At 34.1% G+C, this 22,544-nt stretch overlaps 1 protein-coding gene across 1 annotated transcript; it reads right to left on the reverse strand.

Moving 5' to 3' along the window:
• Window positions 1–2,457: 2,457 nt before the first annotated feature.
• LOC143228697 (anaphase-promoting complex subunit 10-like) lies at window positions 2,458–20,733 on the reverse strand. Its single transcript, XM_076459972.1, is given in 5 exon segments — window positions 2,458–3,011; window positions 5,544–5,613; window positions 5,616–5,705; window positions 12,006–12,123; window positions 20,590–20,733. Coding segments are annotated over 4 exon segments (555 nt in total). The 5' UTR covers window positions 12,115–12,123; window positions 20,590–20,733; the 3' UTR covers window positions 2,458–2,725.
• Window positions 20,734–22,544: the final 1,811 nt, after the last annotated feature.

Below are 22,544 nucleotides of genomic sequence, written 5' to 3' on the forward strand. Positions count from 1 at the left end.
AAGTAATACAAATAGATTAATTAATATGTTAGGTATACGTCACAAGAGAAGTAATACATTATCAGATGCCTGAATCGCTTTCTGAAAATGTATTCATCATTATCTGAAAGTGTTTATTTTCAAAAAGGTCTAAATTTCTCCAGTAGATGATGCAAACTCTTAGGCTGAATAGGAGAACTAGCAAGATAAACAGATGTTATAACCAAATTCAGATAATACCAGCAAAATGGTTAGTACACAGACAAACCAGCCATGTTCATCTATCCTGCCACAAAACAAGTTCATATTAAACTAGCAAGACAAACACGTTATAACCAAATTCAGATAATTCTCAAGTACCAGCAAAAAGGTTAGTACACAGATAAACCAGCCATGTTCATCTATCCTGCCACAAAACAAGTTCATATTAAACTAGCAAAACAAATGAGTTATATATCTAAACTGTATTATTATCTAGTTTACCCACTTGGCTAGCACAGTAAGTTAACAACCAAGTTTTGTATATTTTCAGATAACAAAATCAAAGTTTGTGTCACCTCTGATATGACTTTACACCTTTTTAGAATCTTTGAAGGTTGTATTAATTCAGCCTTACATATGTAACAGTTATGTGAATCTGGCTTGTAGTTCAAATTAAGCTACATAATACAGTAACATTGGTCATGTCACATTCTGCATCTCAGTTATTTAACAATTAAAATCAGATTGTAGGTTTCCCCCATAAAGAGCATGGACACTGAAACAAACTGTTAAAATATATATTTTTTTTAAATATAGTTTGAGAAATATGTACAATTCAAAAGCTAACCATAGTTTTGGAAGTTAAGGGAAGTACAAAACTTTACAAGAGACAAGATGTATCAGTACATTCTTACAGAAAGGTAAGAGAAATAACTGAATAATATTGGTATATTTCCTACGTGTGTGTACACAAAAATTAACTACATATCTTGGTAAGTTCAGTTAACATGCAGAAAGAATAATCATTACTTGTTATTTATATACAGAAAAGCTTACTGGTAAACTTAGCTAACACAAAACATGTTCAACCACTTGAAAGTGTTGTTTCTTTGTTTGAATATAATACAGCACCTCAAGATCCAACTTTCTAACAGTTTACTTTAAAAGTGTTGTTTCTTTGTTTGAATATAATACAGCACCTCAAGATCCAACTTTCTAACAGTTTACTTTAAAAGTGTTGTTTCTTTGTTTGAATATAATACAGCACCTCAAGATCCAACTTTCTAACAGTTCACTTTAAAAGTGTTGTTTCTTTGTTTGAATATAATACAGCACCTCAAGATCCAACTTTCTAACAGTTCACTTTAAAAGTGTTGTTTCTTTGTTTGAATATAATACAGCACCTCAAGATCCAACTTTCTAACAGTTCACTTTAAAAGTGTTGTTTCTTTGTTTGAATATAATACAGCACCTCAAGATCCAACTTTCTAACAGTTCACTTTAAAAGTGTTGTTTCTTTGTTTGAATATAATACAGCACCTCAAGATCCAACTTTCTAACAGTTTACTTTAAAAGTGTTGTTTCTTTGTTTGAATATAATACAGCACCTCAAGATCCAACTTTCTAACAGTTTACTTTAAAAGTGTTGTTTCTTTGTTTGAATATAATACAGCACCTCAAGATCCAACTTTCTAACAGTTTACTTTAAAAGTGTTGTTTCTTTGTTTGAATATAATACAGCACCTCAAGATCCAACTTTCTAACAGTTTACTTTAAAAGTGTTGTTTCTTTGTTTGAATATAATACAGCACCTCAAGATCCAACTTTCTAACAGTTTACTTTAAAAGTGTTGTTTCTTTGTTTGAATATAATACAGCACCTCAAGATCCAACTTTCTAACAGTTCACTTTAAAAGTGTTGTTTCTTTGTTTGAATATAATACAGCACCTCAAGATCCAACTTTCTAACAGTTTACTTTAAAAGTGTTGTTTCTTTGTTTGAATATAATACAGCACCTCAAGATCCAACTTTCTAACAGTTTACTTTAAAAGTGTTGTTTCTTTGTTTGAATATAATACAGCACCTCAAGATCCAACTTTCTAACAGTTTACTTTAAAAGTGTTGTTTCTTTGTTTGAATATAATACAGCACCTCAAGATCCAACTTTCTAACAGTTTACTTTAAAAGTGTTGTTTCTTTGTTTGAATATAATACAGCACCTCAAGATCCAACTTTCTAACAGTTCACTTTAAAAGTGTTGTTTCTTTGTTTGAATATAATACAGCACCTCAAGATCCAACTTTCTAACAGTTCACTTTAAAAGTGTTGTTTCTTTGTTTGAATATAATACAGCACCTCAAGATCCAACTTTCTAACAGTTCACTTTACTGTATTTCAAGCAGATTGTAAGAAACGACGTAATGGCCTTTTCCAAGTGGAATGTTCATATCATTATGCTAATGTCTATACAATAATTTAGTCTCATATTTACTTGTACTGATTTCCAGTAGTTGTGGTTAATTTAATTTCTAATAATTAATATACAAAGAAAATGTTTGAAAATAAAAGTCCAATATGGAAAACTCAACATCAACTTAAAAAAAGGAAACAAAAATACAGAAATTACACAACTGTACTGTTCTGGTTATAAACTGGGGAATACACAAAGATTACCCAATACAACTGTATTGTCATAGCTGTACACTTGAGAAAGGTTAACAGTTGATATGGTTTCTATAGTAATGTTTGATGTTTCAGGATACTTCTACCTAATACAACTGTACTGTCCTAACTGTACACTTGAGAAAGGAGGAAGGTTCAGAGCTGATGTAATAGAGGTTTCTACAGGAGAATGGATTTTTATCTGTCTCATGTGAGTGTCCCGGCCATTCTGATGATTGGACAACACAGCTACTTGGACAAGAAAGGTACGGATAGGACGTTCGTTGCTGTCTTTGAGTGGAATAACCACCCATCCACTTGGTTCATTCAGCTCCACCATCTCCACCTCTTGAAGGTCCTGAAAGTGACTTCCCGCCCGCACAGATATTCTACAGAGAAAAGGTATTTCATGATACACCCAATCACTGGTTATATCATTTCACAAGTAAAATTTTTTAATATAAAGAAAGATAATAAAGTGATATAAATTTTACTGTCTAAACGAACACTGGGTAAATTAAAGCTTTGTTATACAAAATACATTTATTTAATAAAAACAAACTTGTAAACATCACAATTGTATGTAATAATTATTTGGAAAATCATACCATCAGAAAATTGGGTGAAAAGATCACAAATTTTTAAACCACTAACAAATTCAATACTTTTCTAACAGAGATTTGCCAGGCTTTCTTATCAGTTAGCCATTAGAGTTGTTTAGCATTGTGTTTTCATTCCTTCCACAGTTGTTCATGGTCTGAGGCTCTATTGTAACTCACCATCCAGGATGTTGTCTTGCTGATGGAGACAATGACCAAGACTATATCAATAAGTTTCTTACTGCCAACTCTATCTAGTGACAAATGAGTTACGATGTCATGCAGATGGTGTTTTTCCTGACAAATGAGTTACGATGTCATGCAGATGGTGTTTTTCCTGACAAATGAGTTACGATGTCATGCAGATGGTGTTTTTCCTGACAAATGAGTTACGATGTCATGCAGATGGTGTTTTTCCTGACAAATGAGTTACGATGTCATGCAGATGGTGTTTTTCCTGACAAATGAGTTACGATGTCATGCAGATGGTGTTTTTCCTGACAAATGAGTTACGATGTCATGAAGATGGTGTTTTTCCTGACAAATGAGTTACGATGTCATGCAGATGGTGTTTTTCCTGACAAATGAGTTACGATGTCATGCAGATGGTATTTTTCCTGACAAATGAGTTACGATGTCATGCAGATGGTGTTTTTCCTGACAAATGAGTTACGATGTCATGCAGATGGTATTTTTCCTGACAAATGAGTTACGATGTCATGCAGATGGTATTTTTCCTGACAAATGAGTTACGATGTCATGCAGATGGTATTTTTCCTGACAAATGAGTTACGATGTCATGCAGATGGTATTTTTCCTGACAAATGAGTTACGATGTCATGCAGATGGTGTTTTTCCTGACAAATGAGTTACGATGTCATGCAGATGGTATTTTTCCTGACAAATGAGTTACGATGTCATGCAGATGGTATTTTTTCTGACAAATGAGTTACGATGTCATGCAGATGGTGTTTTTCCTGACAAATGAGTTACGATGTCATGAAGATGGTGTTTTTCCTGACAAATGAGTTACGATGTCATGCAGATGGTATTTTTCCTGACAAATGAGTTACGATGTCATGCAGATGGTGTTTTTCCTGACAAATGAGTTACGATGTCATGCAGATGCTGTTTTTCCTGACAAATGAGTTACGATGTCATGAAGATGGTATTTTTCCCAGTTCTTTTCTGTACTATGTTTATATCTGATACTGATGAAACACTGCCCGATAGAGATTAGTTTCTAATGTATCCCACAGTTATGCTTTCTGGCATTCAAAGTAAACTGCTTGTCTTCTGTAGCACACTTTCACTTCCTGGTCAGTTAGGGTGGTTTCATGTAGGATTCCTCCGAAGTAGATGAAGTCAATGACAATGTTTTAAGTTTGTTCATGAGAATACTGATGGTTGAGCCATATTTGTCTGTTGCTTCAGAGAACCTTGTTGTTATAATGATTTTCTATCTGTGCAGTGTCCTACAAGAAACAGTTCCTGTATGACTTCCTTCATATAGTTTCTGGACATCTCAACTCTCTTCAAGTTGAAAAGCTACTTAGATGTTCTGTATTTGATGCTGGTTTCTGTGGCTGGAACTTTACAGACATCTTGAAAGTATTTTAAGAAAAAAATAAACCAATAATCCCAAACAACCTTAGTGCCAGAACACAACCCTGCTAATCACCATTTGATATTGAAAAAGAAACTAGAACTTACCACCAGTACAAACCCTTTCTAGAATGCACCATAGTTGGATATTCAAACTTAGAATATAGATGGCAGGTTCTGTTCCTGTTGATGGCTTTCAATTGGACAACATACATTGCATAAAAATACACATTTTTATAAGTAGACTTCTCTTGGATCTGTGTTTCAGGTAAAATGTTTTATGATGGACTATTACTGTTTCTAAAGGTTTCAGCTTGATCAACAAATGTTGCCAGATCCTGTTGCTGCTTCAAGTATCCAGTCTGAGTGACTAAAGTACACGTGATCACCAGAAAAGCCCACTCACATCACCATAGCACTTGAGATGAAAGTAGCCAAGTCCACCTACATGAGAGAACATTTCCAGTGACAGTAGCTAACATAGCACTGACCACTTAGATTCTCTTGGCCAGATTCCAGTGACAGTTAGACATGATACATTCCTCAACCACTTCCAATGTCTAAGTAATCTATGCTTCATAATTTTTATATCAGTCTCTGAAAGCAGGTTAAGGCATGTTTCAATTGGAATTTTTATGATTATTTTCATTCTGAATCGAGCATATAAAATTTACATGTCTGAAACACTTCAAGTCTACATAAAGCAGCTGTACGCACCTATTTGGTGTGTAACTTTCATCAAGTTTGTAATCAGCGTAGATACAGACATCCTGAATTGTGGTTTTCTTCGAAACTGGATGTTAACTAAGTGAGGTTGAGGTCCATCAGATTGCCAGTAGGTCTCCAAACTGTTATCTCGTATCTGATCCACACCAAACCCTGTAATATTTTCAAGAAAGAAATAGTGAGTTAAAGTATCAGTTAAGTGTTCTTGACATTTGAACACAGAATCACATTATTAATTCTTACTCAAATCCCATCATGTAAAATTAATAACGATTACACTTCACCAACTTCATCCAGTTCACATCATAATGGCTGTTGTTCAGGATACTAGGTTATATCATTAGCATCTACAGTTACGACAGAAAGTGATCCTCCCCTGCGTCGTGAGTAGTTTTTATCTCATAACTTAAAAAGTATCATGATTAGGATAATGAAAGTACAGTATGTTATAAATATTATACTAACACACATCTACATAAAGTTTTATGTAAACTGAATGACAAATAAACTGTTTATAAACAAATAACCAAACAGAGGAGGGACAGAAAGTTTTGAGCGTCTACTTTAATGGTCAGTTGTGTAGCCTTTCAAGTGAATTACTTGGCACAATCTCTCCTCATAGCTCTCCATGATCGTTTGACAGTACTTGACTGGTATTTTTTTCCAATCTTCTTTACAGAAGGCCTCCAACTCTTGCAAGTTTTTTGGATGACACTGATGAACCCTAGTCTTCAACTCAAGCCAAATGTTTTCAACTGGGTTGAGATCAGGTGACTGCAATGGCCGCTCCAGAATGCTTATATGGTTTCTCTGCAACTAGGATTGCACATATTTTGATGTGTGCTTAGAGTCATTGTCGTGCTGAAAGATCCAATGACGCCCAAGCCGCAAATTCTGAGCATCATTCATGATACAAGTGTCTAACATATCAACGTACTCTTCTTTTTTCATGATTCTGTTGATGCGGTGAAGGCTGCCTATACCAGAAGAGCTGAAGAAACCCCACAGCATGATTGAGCCACCTCCGTGTTTAGCTGTAGGGACGGTATTCTTTGAAAGATTTTGTTCTTTCTTACAGAAAATATTGCAAACATTATTGTGGCCGAAAAGCTCGATTTTAGTCTCGTCTGACCAAAGAATGCTCTTTCAATAGGTAAAGGGTTTATCATTATGGATTCTTGCTTACCTCAATCATGCTTCGAAATGAATAGGCCTTAAATATGGAGTTCTACGAGGACGGCATGCTTTGAACGCAGAAGAGCAAAATATGTTCGTAACTGTAGAGGTGCTTACTTCAACCCCAGTTTCCCTTACCAGTTTCTGTATGTCATTACGTATTAAACAAGGGTTCCTACTAACTTCTCCGAGAACCTTCCTTTTGGTTTCCCCTGGAATTTTGGTGGGGCGTCTGGAATGAGGGAGGTTAGCAGTTGATCCTGTAAGCTTAAACTTGGCAATTATGCTTTGAACAGTAGATTTCGGCACAAAAAGTTGTGTAGCAATACCGGAAAGAGACACATGAGACTTGTATTTTACAATAATTTGGTTTTTTAAATCACTGGACAGTTGTTTCCTGTTCGCCATGATGACCAAGCAGATAATGAGAAGACGGCGCTAAATTGCTGGAAGTACATTTTTTGCTGGCTATCAAATAATTATGAACCTAGTGTCTAGTTCTGGAATGGTATAATGTAGTTTATTCACCAAACTAAACAACATTTGTACGGGAATATCAGTTTTCTCACACGTTCTGAACTGTACGAACACTTTCTGCTCCTCCTATTTTTGGTTATTTGTTTATAAACAGTTTATTTGTCATTTAATTTACATACAAATTTATGTAGATGTGTGTTAGTATAATATTTATAATATAACTTACTTCTATTAGCCTAATCATGATACTTTTAAAGTTATGAACAAAAAAACCACTCGGAACACAGGAGTACAAATACTTTCTGTCCTAACTGTAAACTGTTATATTCCAGCCAACATAATGAGCCATGGCAGTGGGCAAAAAGTTTCCTTGACACTCAATACAGTAAATATTTTTAAACACTCTTCTGCACTTTCATTCATAAATCTTTTAATTATTTAGAGAAAAATAAGTTTTATCTAACTAAAGCATCTTTGAATTTTTGTACGTTTTTAAGACAAAAGTCAGTACATTACTGTTCCAACACACATTCACAACCCACATATTCTATTGAAAGTCAGTACATTACTGTTCCAACACATTCACAACCCACATATTCCACTGAATGTCAGTACATTACTGTTCCAAGACATATTCACAACCCACATATTCTACTGAAAGTCAGTACATTACTGTTCCAACACATATTCACAACCCACATATTCCACTGAAAGTCAGTACATTACTGTTCCAAGACATATTCACAACCCACATATTCCACTGAAAGTCAGTACATTACTGTTCCAAGACATATTCACAACCCACATATTCCACTGAAAGTCAGTACATTACTGTTCCAAGACATATTCACAACCCACATATTCCACTGAAAGTCAGTACATTACTGTTCCAACACATTCACAACCCACATATTCTACTGAAAGTCAGTACATTACTGTTCCAACACATTCACAACCCACATATTCTACTGAAAGTCAGTACATTACTGTTCCAACACATATTCACAACCCACATATTCCACTGAAAGTCAGTACATTACTTTCCAACACATATTCACAACCCACATATTCTACTGAAAGTCAGTACATTACTGTTCCAACACATATTCACAACCCACATATTCCACTGAAAGTCAGTACATTACTGTTCCAACACATATTCACAACCCACATATTCCACTGAAAGTCAGTACATTACTGTTCCAACACATATTCACAACCCACATATTCCACTGAAAGTCAGTACATTACTGTTCCAAGACATATTCACAACCCACATATTCTACCGAAAGTCAGTACATTACTGTTCCAACACATATTCACAACCCACATATTCCACTGAAAGTCAGTACATTACTGTTCCAACACATATTCACAACCCACATGTTCCACTGAAAGTCAGTACATTACTGTTCCAACACATATTCACAACCCACATATTCCACTGAAAGTCAGTACATTACTGTTCCAACACATATTCACAACCCACATATTCCACTGAAAGTCAGTACATTACTGTTCCAACACATATTCACAACCCACATATTCCACTGAAAGTCAGTACATTACTGTTCCAACACATATTCACAACCCACATATTCCACTGAAAGTCAGTACATTACTGTTCCAACACATATTCACAACCCACATATTCCACTGAAAGTCAGTACATTACTGTTCCAACACATATTCACAACCCACATATTCCACTGAAAATCAGTACATTACTGTTCCAACACATATTCACAACCCACATATTCTACTGAAAGTCAGTACATTACTGTTCCAACACATTCACAACCCACATATTCTACTGAAAGTCAGTACATTACTGTTCCAACACATATTCACAACCCACATATTCTATTGAAAGTCAGTACATTACTGTTCCAACACATATTCACAACTCACATATTCCACTGAAAGTCAGTACATTACTGTTCCAAGACATATTCACAACCCACATATTCCACTGAAAGTCAGTACATTACTGTTCCAACACATATTCACAACCCACATATTCCACTGAAAGTCAGTACATTACTGTTCCAACACATATTCACAACCCACATATTTCACTGCAAATTTAACCGAGTTATTTTTCATGTGTTCCTCATATATGCATTTTTTAATGAATTAATTACAATGAATAAAAATTGCCAAAACACTGTACAAAATTTCTTGTACCATTAACCCTTAATTATTTTCAAAACGCTAACAGTTGTTTTTACAGAAATAACCAGTCTCTCTCTTCACTTTTACCATTTGGGGTTAGCTTATATCTTTTTGTTTTGATAAGGGACAGTGATAGTATGACAAAACTATCTGTGATTACTACACTGAACTATTCTGGAAGTTTATGCCTAGCCTACATGTTTATCAAGACACTGACAATGCTTTTAATACTTTTGAGAAACTTGCTCTGTCAACTCAAAAGTAATGCTTTAGTTCCCTTTCTCTTTAGTTAATTAACGTTTCCATTACAAATAACCACTGCATCTCAATAAATGAAATTTGGTTGGAACAGTTACTAGTAATTACTATTTCTAAGTTAACATGAATAATATATGATTTAAATAACCTTGTATATGTAGTGGGACAAAAAAACAACTATTTATTTTAAATGTAAAATTAAAAACACAAAATGTTAACATGAAAAAATAATCTATGACCCTAGATAGTATAATTTAACTGACTTTCTAACTGAGCTATAATTGGATTGAAATAAATCCATAAACTGATCAAGATGATTCTGGCAATGAGAAGAATATACCAAATAATTCAAAACCCATTGATCTAGATTCATATGGAAGTAAGTAAACTGAAATCTTTCTATTGGTTATCCTATAATCGAATATGAAATACCATAGTAAATCACTGGCATTCATCGTGGTACGAAGGTATGGCAAGTAGGGAGACTTAAAACACAGGATGCCATCAAACTAAATTATATCTTAGAAATACCTGCATTATAAATGTGTAATTAATACTAAACTCAGTACATCAAATAGGAGTTGTACGAATATACAAGATGAGTAACTTAGTGTAAATGTGTGTCACATGATACAAGGAAGTGAAGACAAACAATTTAATTTTAAAACTAAAACTCATATTAAAATTCGATTTATTAACTGTTTTAATGTCCAGTTAACTGATATACACTGATAATAAAGTGGTTCAATTACATTTTGAATCTGAAACAGACCACAACAGGTGCCAGATGTGCCAAGCTTAACTCCACTAGTGTTTGTACTGAGAAGTGCTGATTAGTTATTTACTTTCAGAGTAACAAGTACATCACATGATATCAACAACCACTTGATAGTAATGCCTGGACTAACTGTCTTTGGTCCCGTATGAGTATCTAAACATTAGCTGAATTGCTAGAAAGAAGGAAAACAAAATGGTGGAAAATTAGTAATGTCGTGTCACTGCAGCACCTCATTCCTGAAATAATATGAAGTGCTGATTTCTCCATTAAAATCCTTGAAACAAAGGTTGGGTTAGGACTCAAGGAATGTGAAAATAGTTCCAAGAGCCAAGACCTTTCTAGAGTGAAGCCCTACTTTGCACAGCTCTTAGCACGAATAAAGTGGGAAAAAAATACTAGGTGTCACTTTAAAACATATAATCACCACTGTGTCTATTATTTGTCAGAGGCTGTTTAAGAAAGTTATTATGTGCACTTTGACCCTAACTTATCCACATAGGGTTAAATGAAAGAAAATAATACTAATTAAAACTAAGTAAACAGACACAAAATCTAATTAAAAGAACAAATATAGATTTTAAAAAGAAATTAAAACACAGTTTCTGGCATTAATTATTATACAACATTTATTTCTTTTTAATGAATGTACTATTACAATTAAAACTGGTTTTAGAGTCCAAAACTGAATTATTAAACTCAGTATTTATTTTGCACTAAATGAAATCTAGTTTTATGTCTGTAAAGGCTTTGTCTTTCAATTATTTTTTGATTTTTTGGAACTTAAATCTAAAGTTTTCTTTATAATAATGTTCATCACTAAAGTGTACTTTAAAAAACAGCTATCAAATGATCATGAATTTAAAAGTGAACATTTTTAATCAAATTTTAAATAACACAAACATTTTCTGAATGGTTTGTTACCACCAAAATAAAAAAAATTAAAATATGAATTTTAAAAGTTTCTTTTGCAAATCTTTGGTTATGTTTGTTTGTGGAATATCACTTGAAAGCTAGATGAGGGCTATCTGTGCTAACTTCGTAATCTGAAATGACAGACTAAGGAAATCAGCTGATTAACACCACCCACCATCAATTACTGGATTACCCTTTTACCAACAAGTAATGGAACTGACCATCACATTATCATCTCCACCCTATAACTTCACAAACAATTTCCCATAGTAATCCAAATTTCATTAAATAGACAACTTCTGTTTAATAACATTTTTATAAACATGAAGAGATTTCTAAGTAGTGTTGATAATTACACTTCTGACAGTTTCCTCACCTAGCTTACACGAGGACAATGACCAAACAGACAGTTTCCTCACCTGGCTTACACGAGGACAATGACCAAACAGACAGTTTCCTCACCTGGCTTTCACGAGGACAATGACCAAACAGACAGTTTCCTCACCTGGCTTTCACGTGGACAATGACCAAACAGACAGTTTCCTCACCTGGCTTTCACGAGGACAATGACCAAACAGACAGTTTCCTCACCTGGCTTTCACGAGGACAATGACCAAACAGACAGTTTCCTCACCTGGCTTACACGAGGACAAGGACCAAACAGACAGTTTCCTCACCTGGCTTACACGAGGACAAGGACCAAACAGCCTGGGAACCAACTTCCTGAACTTTCCCTTCTCTTTCTTCTCGGAGAGGATCAACCTCACTTCCAGTCTTCACCATCATTTTCAACTACTATAAGTCCATAAAAACCCACAAAAAATCACTTTCTGAAATTCTACATATTTTTTTATGATTGAGACATGTTCCACAGAATTAACACAGTACATCTTCTAAAGGATAAACACAGTGACATAAAAAAATATCTATTTTATTATCTATATGATTAATTACACTATGTAACAAAAGTTTACTGTTTCTTGTTCCTGGACAGAAAGTGTTATTTCCCAATTGCTTATGCCTAAAGTAAATGGAAAAAAACCTATTTTCCTCTTCAAACTTTGCTTTTGTGACTTGAGATTGTATAACAAAAACATGATGAGAGACTGTACTTGGGGGCTGATACGTGAAAGCGATTTACATTACAGTCACAAATCTCGAAAAATTACTCACTTCTAAACATTTTTTGTATAACTTTAGTATGAGTACATGTAAATCTTGATTCATATGTTGTTTTATTCAGTCCGCATGTAAATGAAAATGTGCAAGTTTGCCCGTTTTTACATAGAAAATAAATTAATTTCTAAATTTTATTATTCAGGTCACAAAAGCAAAGTTTGAAGAGTTTTGTTTGTTTGTTTCTTTTGAATTTCACACAAAGCAACTCAAGGGCTATCTGCGCTAGCCATCCGTAATTTAGCAGTGTAAGACTAGAGGGAAGGCAGGTAATCATCACCACCCACCGCCAACTCTTGAGCTACTCTTTTAACAATGAACAGCAGGATTGACCGTCACATTATAACGCCCCCATGGCTGAAAGGGCGAGCATGTTCAGTGCGACAGGGATTCGAACCCGCGACCCTCGGATTACGAGTCGCACGCCTTAACAGCTTGGCCATGCCGGGCCCAGTTTGAAGAGAATAATGGCCATTTTCTGTACTTTTACAACATAAGTAATTAAGAAATAACACATACTATCCAGGAACAAAATTTGTGTTACATAGTGTTATTTTCTTAACTGTAGCTGGAAACGATTATTGGCCATTTGTGACTTTACAAGAAATACTGTAATATAATTAAACCTACAAAATACCTGAAATAAAGTTATTAGTGATAAGTATTTTAAATTCATGCAATATTAATATACAGACAGTTTAGAAATCTTAGAATTACAATGTTAGTTTCATTTCGAGAGATAAGTGTCTTGGAAGTTAAATACTTCATTGGTATTACCAGTAAGCATATTCAAAGTAGTTTTATATATTTGATTGTATGTTTTTATAGAGAATGATATGTAATATATAATTAAAAGTCATATAATGTTTATTTGTTGTTAAAATCACACAACAGGCCATTTGCATTGTTGGTATTTAACTATAAATTTTAGTGTTCTAACTCAAACTTAATGCTGACAGAACTTTGAAACATATAAGATTGCAGAAACAAACAAAAACTGTGGATGTGTGCAACATTTTTTCACAAAATGTCCAGAGGTCTGGCAGCTGAAGATGGACAGTCAGTCTGTAAATGATCAGAAATTTTCCAAGTGGTCAGTACTTATCTCTGATTTTGTCTTGTTTAGATCAAGTTAAACAATACGTTAATGATGAAAAATACAAATTTAAACCTCACTACTCAAACTCTCTAACATTTCTTAAGCTGGAACAGCCAAACTAACTCTCGAACCATATTCTGTGTATATTATTCAACTGAATTTTCAAGCATATCTTTCAAAAGATGTATTCTTTTCCACATAATATTCTAACTATGGATGTATTTCAAACCATATAGAGAAATGTCTCTAAGGGATCTTGACAACAACTTCTGTAGACATAAGATCAAAAATGATTGGCTGTTTTCCTTTATCAAAACAATTAGAAATGTTTCTTTGTAATAAATTCTTATTAAAAACTATTCCTGAAGGTAGTGACTGTTTTGGCTACAAGACAATGGTTTGGAAATAAGGTATTTCCATGAGATAGTTTAAACTTCAAAAAGGAACCTTTGTTGGTCAACAATACTGCAGGAGGCATCAGGTTACAGACATGGACTGATCAATGAACCAGGAAAACTGGTGATGGCTACAAAACTGTTTTAGATTCAAAATGTGCAACTTTTATGAAATGTTACACATGAATCATCAGCTTGGTGTGGAACTGGCATGATTAAGTCAGTGTTAGGAAATGTTACACATGAATCACCAGCTTAGTGTGGAACTGGCATGATTAAGTCAGTGTTAGGAAATGTTACACATGAATCACCAGCTTGGTGTGGAACTGGCATGATTAAGTCAGTGTTAGGAAATGTTACACATGAATCACCAGCTTGGTGTGGAACTGGCATGATTAAGTCAGTGTTAGGAAATGTTACACATGAATCACCAGCTTGGTGTGGAACTGGCATGATTAAGTCAGTGTTAGGAAATGTTACACATGAATCACCAGCTTGGTGTGGAACTGGCATGATTAAGTCAGTGTTAGGAAATGTTACACATGAATCACCAGCTTGGTGTGGAACTGGCATGATTAAGTCAGTGTTAGGAAATGTTACACATGAATCACCAGCTTGGTGGTGAACTGGCATGATTAAGTCAGTGTTAGGAAATGTTACACATGAATCACCAGCTTAGTGTGGAACTGGCATGATTAAGTCAGTGTTAAGAAATGTTACACATGAATCACCAGCTTGGTGGTGAACTGGCATGATTAAGTCAGTGTTAGGAAATGTTACACATGAATCACCAGCTTGGTGGTGAACTGGCATGATTAAGTCAGTGTTAGGAAATGTTACACATGAATCACCAGCTTAGTGTGGAACTGGTATAATTAAGTCAGTATTAAGAAATGTTACACATGAATCATCAGCTTGGTGGTGAACTGGCATGATTAAGTCAGTATTATGAAATGTTACACATGAATCACCAGCTTAGTGTGGAACTGGCATGATTAAGTCAGTGTTAGGAAATGTTACACATGAATCACCAGCTTGGTGGTGAACTGGCATGATTAAGTCAGTGTTAGGAAATGTTACACATGAATCACCAGCTTAGTGTGGAACTGGTATGATTAAGTCAGTGTTAGGAAATGTTACACATGAATCACCAGCTTAGTGTGGAACTGGCATGATTAAGTCAGTGTTAGGAAATGTTACACATGAATCACCAGCTTGGTGGTGAACTGGCATGATTAAGTCAGTATTAAGAAATGTTACACATGAATCACCAGCTTGGTGGTGAACTGGCATGATTAAGTCAGTGTTTATAATCAGTGGTCATTGCTAGTCAAATCTTGGTGGTTTCAATACAAGTCAGTTTTTCAAGAGAATCTTACTTTACAGATTCTGCTGAAATCACAGTCAGATTTATTTAACACGACAGAAGTAGACATTATACAACTAGGTTTGCCACAGTCAGATTTATTTAACACGAGAGAAGTAGACATTATACAACTAGGTTTGCCACAGTCAAATTTATTTAACATGACAGAAGTAGACATTATAGAACTAGTTATGCCATAATCAGATTTATTTAACACAACAGAAGTGGACATTATGTAACTAGTTATGCCATAATCAGATTTATCTAGCATGAGAGAAGTGAACATTATGTAACTAGTTATGCCATAATCATATTTATCAAGCATGAGAGAAGTGGACATTACGTAACTAGTTATGCCATAATCAGATTTATCTAACATGACAGAAGTGGACATTACGTAACTAGTTATGCCATAATCAGATTTATTTAACATGACAGAAGTGGACATTACGTAACTAGTTATGCCACAATCAGATTTATTTAACATGACAGAAGTGGACATTATGTAACTAGTTATGCCATAATCAGATTTATTTAACATGACAGAAGTGGACATTACGTAACTAGTTATGCCATAATCAGATTTATTTAACATGACAGAAGTGGACATTACGTAACTAGTTATGCCATAATCAGATTTATTTAACACAACAGAAGATGACATTATGTAACTGGTTATGCCGTAATCAGATTTATTTAACACGACAGAAGTAGACATTATACAACTAGATTTGCCACAGTCAGATTTATTTAACACAACAGAAGTAGACATTACGTAACTAGTTATGCCGTAATCAGATTTATTTAACACGACAGAAGTGGACATAACGTAACTAGTTATGCCATAATCAGATTTATTTAACACGACAGAAGTGGACATTATGTAACTAGTTATGCCATAATCAGATTTATTTAACACGACAGAAGTGGACATTACCTAACTAGTTATGCCGTAATCAGATTTATTTAACACGACAGAAGTGGACATTATGTAACTAGTTATGCCATAATCAGATTTATTTAACACGACAGAAGTGGACATTACCTAACTAGTTATGCCGTAATCAGATTTATTTAACACGACAGAAGTGAATATTATGTAACTAGTTATGCCATAATCAGATTTATCTAGCATGAGAGAAGTGAACATTATGTAACTAGTTATGCCATAATCATATTTATCTAGCATGAGAGAAGTGGACATTACGTAACTAGTTATGCCATAATCAGATTTATTTAACACAACAGAAGTGGACATTATGTAACAAGTTATGCCATAATCAGATTTATTTAACATGACAGAAGTGGACATTATGTAACAAGTTATGCCATAATCAGATTTATTTAACACAACAGAAGTGGACATTATGTAACTAGTTATGCCGTAATCAGATTTATCTAACATGACAAAAGTGGACATTATGTAACTAGTTATGCCATAATCAGATTTATCTAGCACAACAGAAGTGAATATTATGTAACTAGTTATGCCATAATCAGATTTATTTAACACGACAGAAGTGGACATTATGTAACTAGTTATGCCATAATCATGTTTATCTAACATGACAAAAGTGGACATTATGTAACTAGTTATGCCATAATCAGATTTATTTAGCACAACAGAAGTGAATATTATGTAACTAGTTATGCCATAATCAGATTTATTTAACATGACAGAAGTGGACATTACGTAACTAGTTATGCCATAATCAGATTTATTTAACATGACAGAAGTGGACATTACGTAACTAGTTATGCCATAATCAGATTTATTTAACACAACAGAAGTGGACATTATGTAACAAGTTATGCCATAATCAGATTTATTTAACACAACAGAAGTGGATATTATGTAACTAGTTATACCATAATCAGATTTATCTAACATCACAGAAGTGGACATTATGTAACTAGTTATACCATAATCAGATTTATCTAACATGACAAAAGTGGACATTATGTAACTAGTTATGCCATAATCAGATTTATCTAGCACAACAGAAGTGAATATTATGTAACTAGTTATGCCATAATCAGATTTATTTAACACGACAGAAGTGGACATTATGTAACTAGTTATGCCATAATCATATTTATCTAACATGACAAAAGTGGACATTATGTAACTAGTTATGCCATAATCAGATTTATTTAGCACAACAGAAGTGAATATTATGTAACTAGTTATGCCATAATCAGATTTATTTAACATGACAGAAGTGGACATTACGTAACTAGTTATGCCATAATCAGATTTATTTAACATGACAGAAGTGGACATTACGTAACTAGTTATGCCATAATCAGATTTATTTAGCACAACAGAAGTGGGCATTATGTAACTAGTTATGCCATAATAATATTTATCTAACATGACAGAAGTGGACATTACGTAACTAGTTATGCCATAATCAGATTTATTTAGCACAACAGAAGTGGACATTATGTAACTAGTTATGCCATAATCATATTTATCTAACATGACAGAAGTGGACATTATGTAACTAGTTATACCATAATCAGATTTATCTAACATGACAGAAGTGGACATTACGTAACTAGTTATGCCATAATCAGATTTATTTAACATGACAGAAGTGGACATTACGTAACTAGTTATGCCATAATCAGATTTATTTAACATGACAGAAGTGGACATTATGTAACTAGTTATGCCATAATCAGATTTATTTAACACAACAGAAGTTGACATTATGTAACTGGTTATGCCGTAATCAGATTTATTTAACACGACAGAAGTAGACATTATACAACTAGATTTGCCACAGTCAGATTTATTTAACACAACAGAAATAGACATTATGTAACTAGTTATGCTATAATCAGATTTATTTAACACGACAGAAGTGGACATTATGTAACTAGTTATGCCGTAATCAGATTTATCTAACATGACAGAAGTGGACATTATGTAACTAGTTATGCCACAATCAGATTTATCTAACATGACAGAAGTGGACATTATGTAACTAGTTATGCCACAATCAGATTTATCTAACATGACAGAAGTGGACATTATGTAACTAATTATGCCGTAATCAGATTTATCTAACATGACAGAAGTGGACATTATGTAACTAGTTATGCCATAATCAGATTTATTTAACATGACAGAAGTGGACATTATGTAACTAGTGATCACAAGAGAAAATTCTATCAGGAAGTGTACACATACTTAGAGAGATATTAGTGGAGTATGTCACCACTGTACTTCCTCAAATATACGAGGGCTGTTCAAAAAATACGCGGACTGACGTCATAAAACAAAATGTAATTTATTTAGAAGTTACAGGTCTGGGACCCCTTCAAATTACTCTCCTCCCCAATGCACACACTTATCCCAACGGTGTTTCCACTTGTTGAAACAGTCCTGAATGCGCTTCTTTTGTAATGTCCTCTAGCTCCTTCGTCGCATTTGCCTTAATCTTGGGAATCTTCTCAAATCTTCTTCCTTTCAAGGTTCTTTTGAGTTTGGGGAACAAGAAAAAATCGCAAGGAGCAAGGTTAGGTGAGTAGGGGGTGGGTGGGGAAGAACAGTGATCGAGTGTTTGGCCAAAAACTCACGAGTTCTGAGGGCTGAATTTTGCAGCAATGTGGTGCATCTTCAATTTTTCGGTCAAAATCTCGTAACAAGATCCAACTGATATCCCACACTCTTCAGCAAGCTCCCTGACAGTCAGACATCGATTTGCCTGCACCAGAGTGTTGATTTTGTCGACGTGTGGGTCGTCAGTTGACGTGGAAGGACGTCCAGGACGCTCATCATCTTCAATGGACTGTCGACCATCCTTAAAAAGTTCATGCCACTTGAAACATGCCGTACGCTTCATAGCAACATCACCGTAAGCCGTGTTAAGCATAGCAAAAGTTTCAGTCGCAGATTTTCCAAGTTTAACACAAAATTTCACAGCAAGTCGTTGCTCCTTCAGGTCATTCATTTTGAAATCCGCCAAACGAAAAATTCGCACTTCACTTAAAACTGCGTAGCTAATACACAAATGAAGATATCTGCAATCGGGAAATGGCGTCGTAATCAGCTGATCTGTGCAAACCTAGCGACACCAACTGAAACCGCGCAATTCAAACAGTCCGCGTATTTTTTGAACAGACCTCGTAGGAACGTAAGCAAGTACACTTTAATTACAGATGAATATTCTTATGATGTCCAATCAATATTAGTTATGCTTCTGTGCATATTTTGTATTTTTATTATAAATATACTAACCATTACTTTGTTGTTGTTTTTTCCAGATGTATCACAAACAACAAAATACTAGTTCAGATTAAAAAATAAAAGTTATTTTCTAACAAAGTGATTAGCTTATCAAATGAGTTCCCATAAACAGTGGTAGAGACTGGAACCTTAAACAAGATGGGGTTAGATAACTTTCTAAAATTTAAAACATGGATTTAATATTTTATTTTTCAGAGTGGTAATATAAAATATGTGGTTCATCTTGTATAGGCTTATACTTACATTATTATACAAACTTTAGACTTGTTACCACAGTAAATTTAATGCAGTTACTCTTACCTGATGTAGGATTATTATATATGACAAGTAAAAACTGTGATTTTTAACTATTTTTTTTCTTGTTGGCTCTAGTTACTTTAACTATTTGACAATGTAAACTTCGTTAAATGCAGCACAGCTTGTGTCTACCCTGTTGCTACTGAGTTTAATTCACAAGTCTATATACAAACAATTTCCAAGACACAAATACAAACTATGTGGTAAGCCAACACAAATACTAGCCATTCTATGGTAAGACATATTTCAAAGTTTGTTTGTGCATGTACCCAACTTAAATGTGAAACCGAAACAAAACTATTAAGTTCACTCATGAGATTACCAACATAAAATAAACCCAGTAACAAACACCTATGAATACATGATCGTTAACAAAAAACGTTTAATTTTAACACGATTTGGTTAGTCGGCACTTTATTTTAAATAATGTGCGAATCCGGTAATGTTAACTAAAATGACACCAGCATGAAAAAAAAAGTTATAAACTGAACACACTTATAGACTGTATTCGATAAAACAGTGTAAACGTACCGTTAGGCCCCCTCTCACCAATATTATCATAATTCACTATAAAAATACTTAACTTCTTGAATATGTCTACGCTCATATGTTTATTTATGTTTAATTTTTTTACTAACCAGTCTATCACGTATCACTTAAAAAACCTTACCTGGACAGATGAAAATATATATAATTATAAATACAATTTTAAACAACAAAAACAAACTAACTAACTAAATAGGCTTAGTCTCTATCTCACACAGCAAAAGACACCAATCAACACCGAAAACATATAACGATAACGCTACTCACCAGGTGAAATGCGTTATCACAACGAGAGTAATATATTTATCAGCTCACTCAACAGAAAATGTGGTTTAATCATAAAAAATAACGCGAACAAAAGCAGAAAAAAGTGTATTCTATTAAACATTTCGGATTGCTAAAGATAATTACATTACTAGATATCCAGTGAAGAAATCATATATAAAAAGAGCAACTTTCTAATAAAATACGAAAAACAACAGATATAATAAAGTCAGATACAAGGCATCCTATCAAACTTGTCTCCCGCTCGTACAGCGGGCGAGTTTATGGATTTACAACACTAAAATCAGGGGTTTGATTCCCATTAGTGGACTCAGCAGATAGCCCAATGTGGTATTGGAAAAATTTAGTAATTTTCCAAAGCACTTAGAATTAGAAACAATTAAAGTAAGGCTATATTATAAATACAAAAATCAATAACACAGTTCTTAACTTTCGGATGATGGTACCAGCCACCGAATGAAGTAAGTATCAGAGATGCCAACTATTTCAAATGACTGAGCGTAGTAATGATTGTAGACAGAGCTCTTTATCATTTGCGGCTACTAGGCCTGACCAATGTCTTTAAGCTGTTTGTTATTATTATAACTATTATTATTTATTACTGCTATATATTGCTCATTTATTAGCCATATTTTTTCGCTATATCAGAGTCTGGGAATATTTTTTCTGAATAGATGTCCTGCATGATCGGCTGCAGCTAGGGGTAAATTATGAGCAATGACGAATTGCGTGAACATCACTTCTGCATTTATGGTTTCATATTCTGAATTCTTATTTATAAATGTCGTTATCAGCCTCGTTTTTGTCTTTGCCTCAGCCTTTTGTTGGTGAGATGCCGATTTTGTATGTCTGGAACAATCGTTTATCCCGCCATGCGCCACAGAAAAATCGATGTGACAAACTGTACAAAATGCACGACTGTCACTGACTTTTGATGCAATGACCGGATATTTTGCACTATACTCTTTCCTAAATTTTTGATTCACAGTTTTAGTCCTTTTAGATTTGCCAGAAACAAGACAATCTGGTGAGCGAGGCCTCTTTTTTTCCAACTTGTGAACGATCGCATTGGTGTTTCTATGCCGCTTAGAAAACGATAAATACCCATCTAAGCGAGTGCTGATTGGCTGACAAGCACTGATGACGTAACTACGGATCCCCCCACGTACTCAGAATGGAGAAGCACCGCATTCAAACTATTGGTAGATGTCGGAGATACAAATTTTTTTTTATTATTTCAAACACAAACATGATTATCGCAAGTAGCCATTTGGACTATGTCTTTTATTTATTATCAACATTTATTTGTATCTCACTAGAAAATTTATTATCACCCCTTTCAAGCCCTGGGGGAACAATTTATCACTTTATTGTATAGGCCTGTATAATATATAATAATTTGGGAGTTGCAACAAGTCGTAATATTTGTCTGTATGAGCGTATAGTCGTAATGTATACACCAAAATCGTAATGATTACGCTCAAATCGTAATGGTTGGCATGTCTGAAGTATTTGAATCGTTGCAAGTTATTATTTATATTAAGCTATTCAGTAGATTAACCAAAGAAGTATAGAATCTTATTTGTATAGTAGTCGTATTGCCATTAACGAAATGTTTCAGTTTAAAAATCATTTGTAAACTTAGACCTGCAACATTAAGAACGAAATAAGATGATTTGTTATTATTATATGGACTGGGTCTTTTCCCGAAAAAATCGTTATAACATTATTATAAATATAATAAACCGCTGAAGATGCAACCTCCATAAGTTCTAAACATTTAACTAAAATTGC

This window comes from Tachypleus tridentatus, chromosome 10, assembly GCF_004210375.1.
Source record: "Tachypleus tridentatus isolate NWPU-2018 chromosome 10, ASM421037v1, whole genome shotgun sequence".
Lineage (NCBI taxonomy): Eukaryota > Metazoa > Arthropoda > Merostomata > Xiphosura > Limulidae > Tachypleus > Tachypleus tridentatus.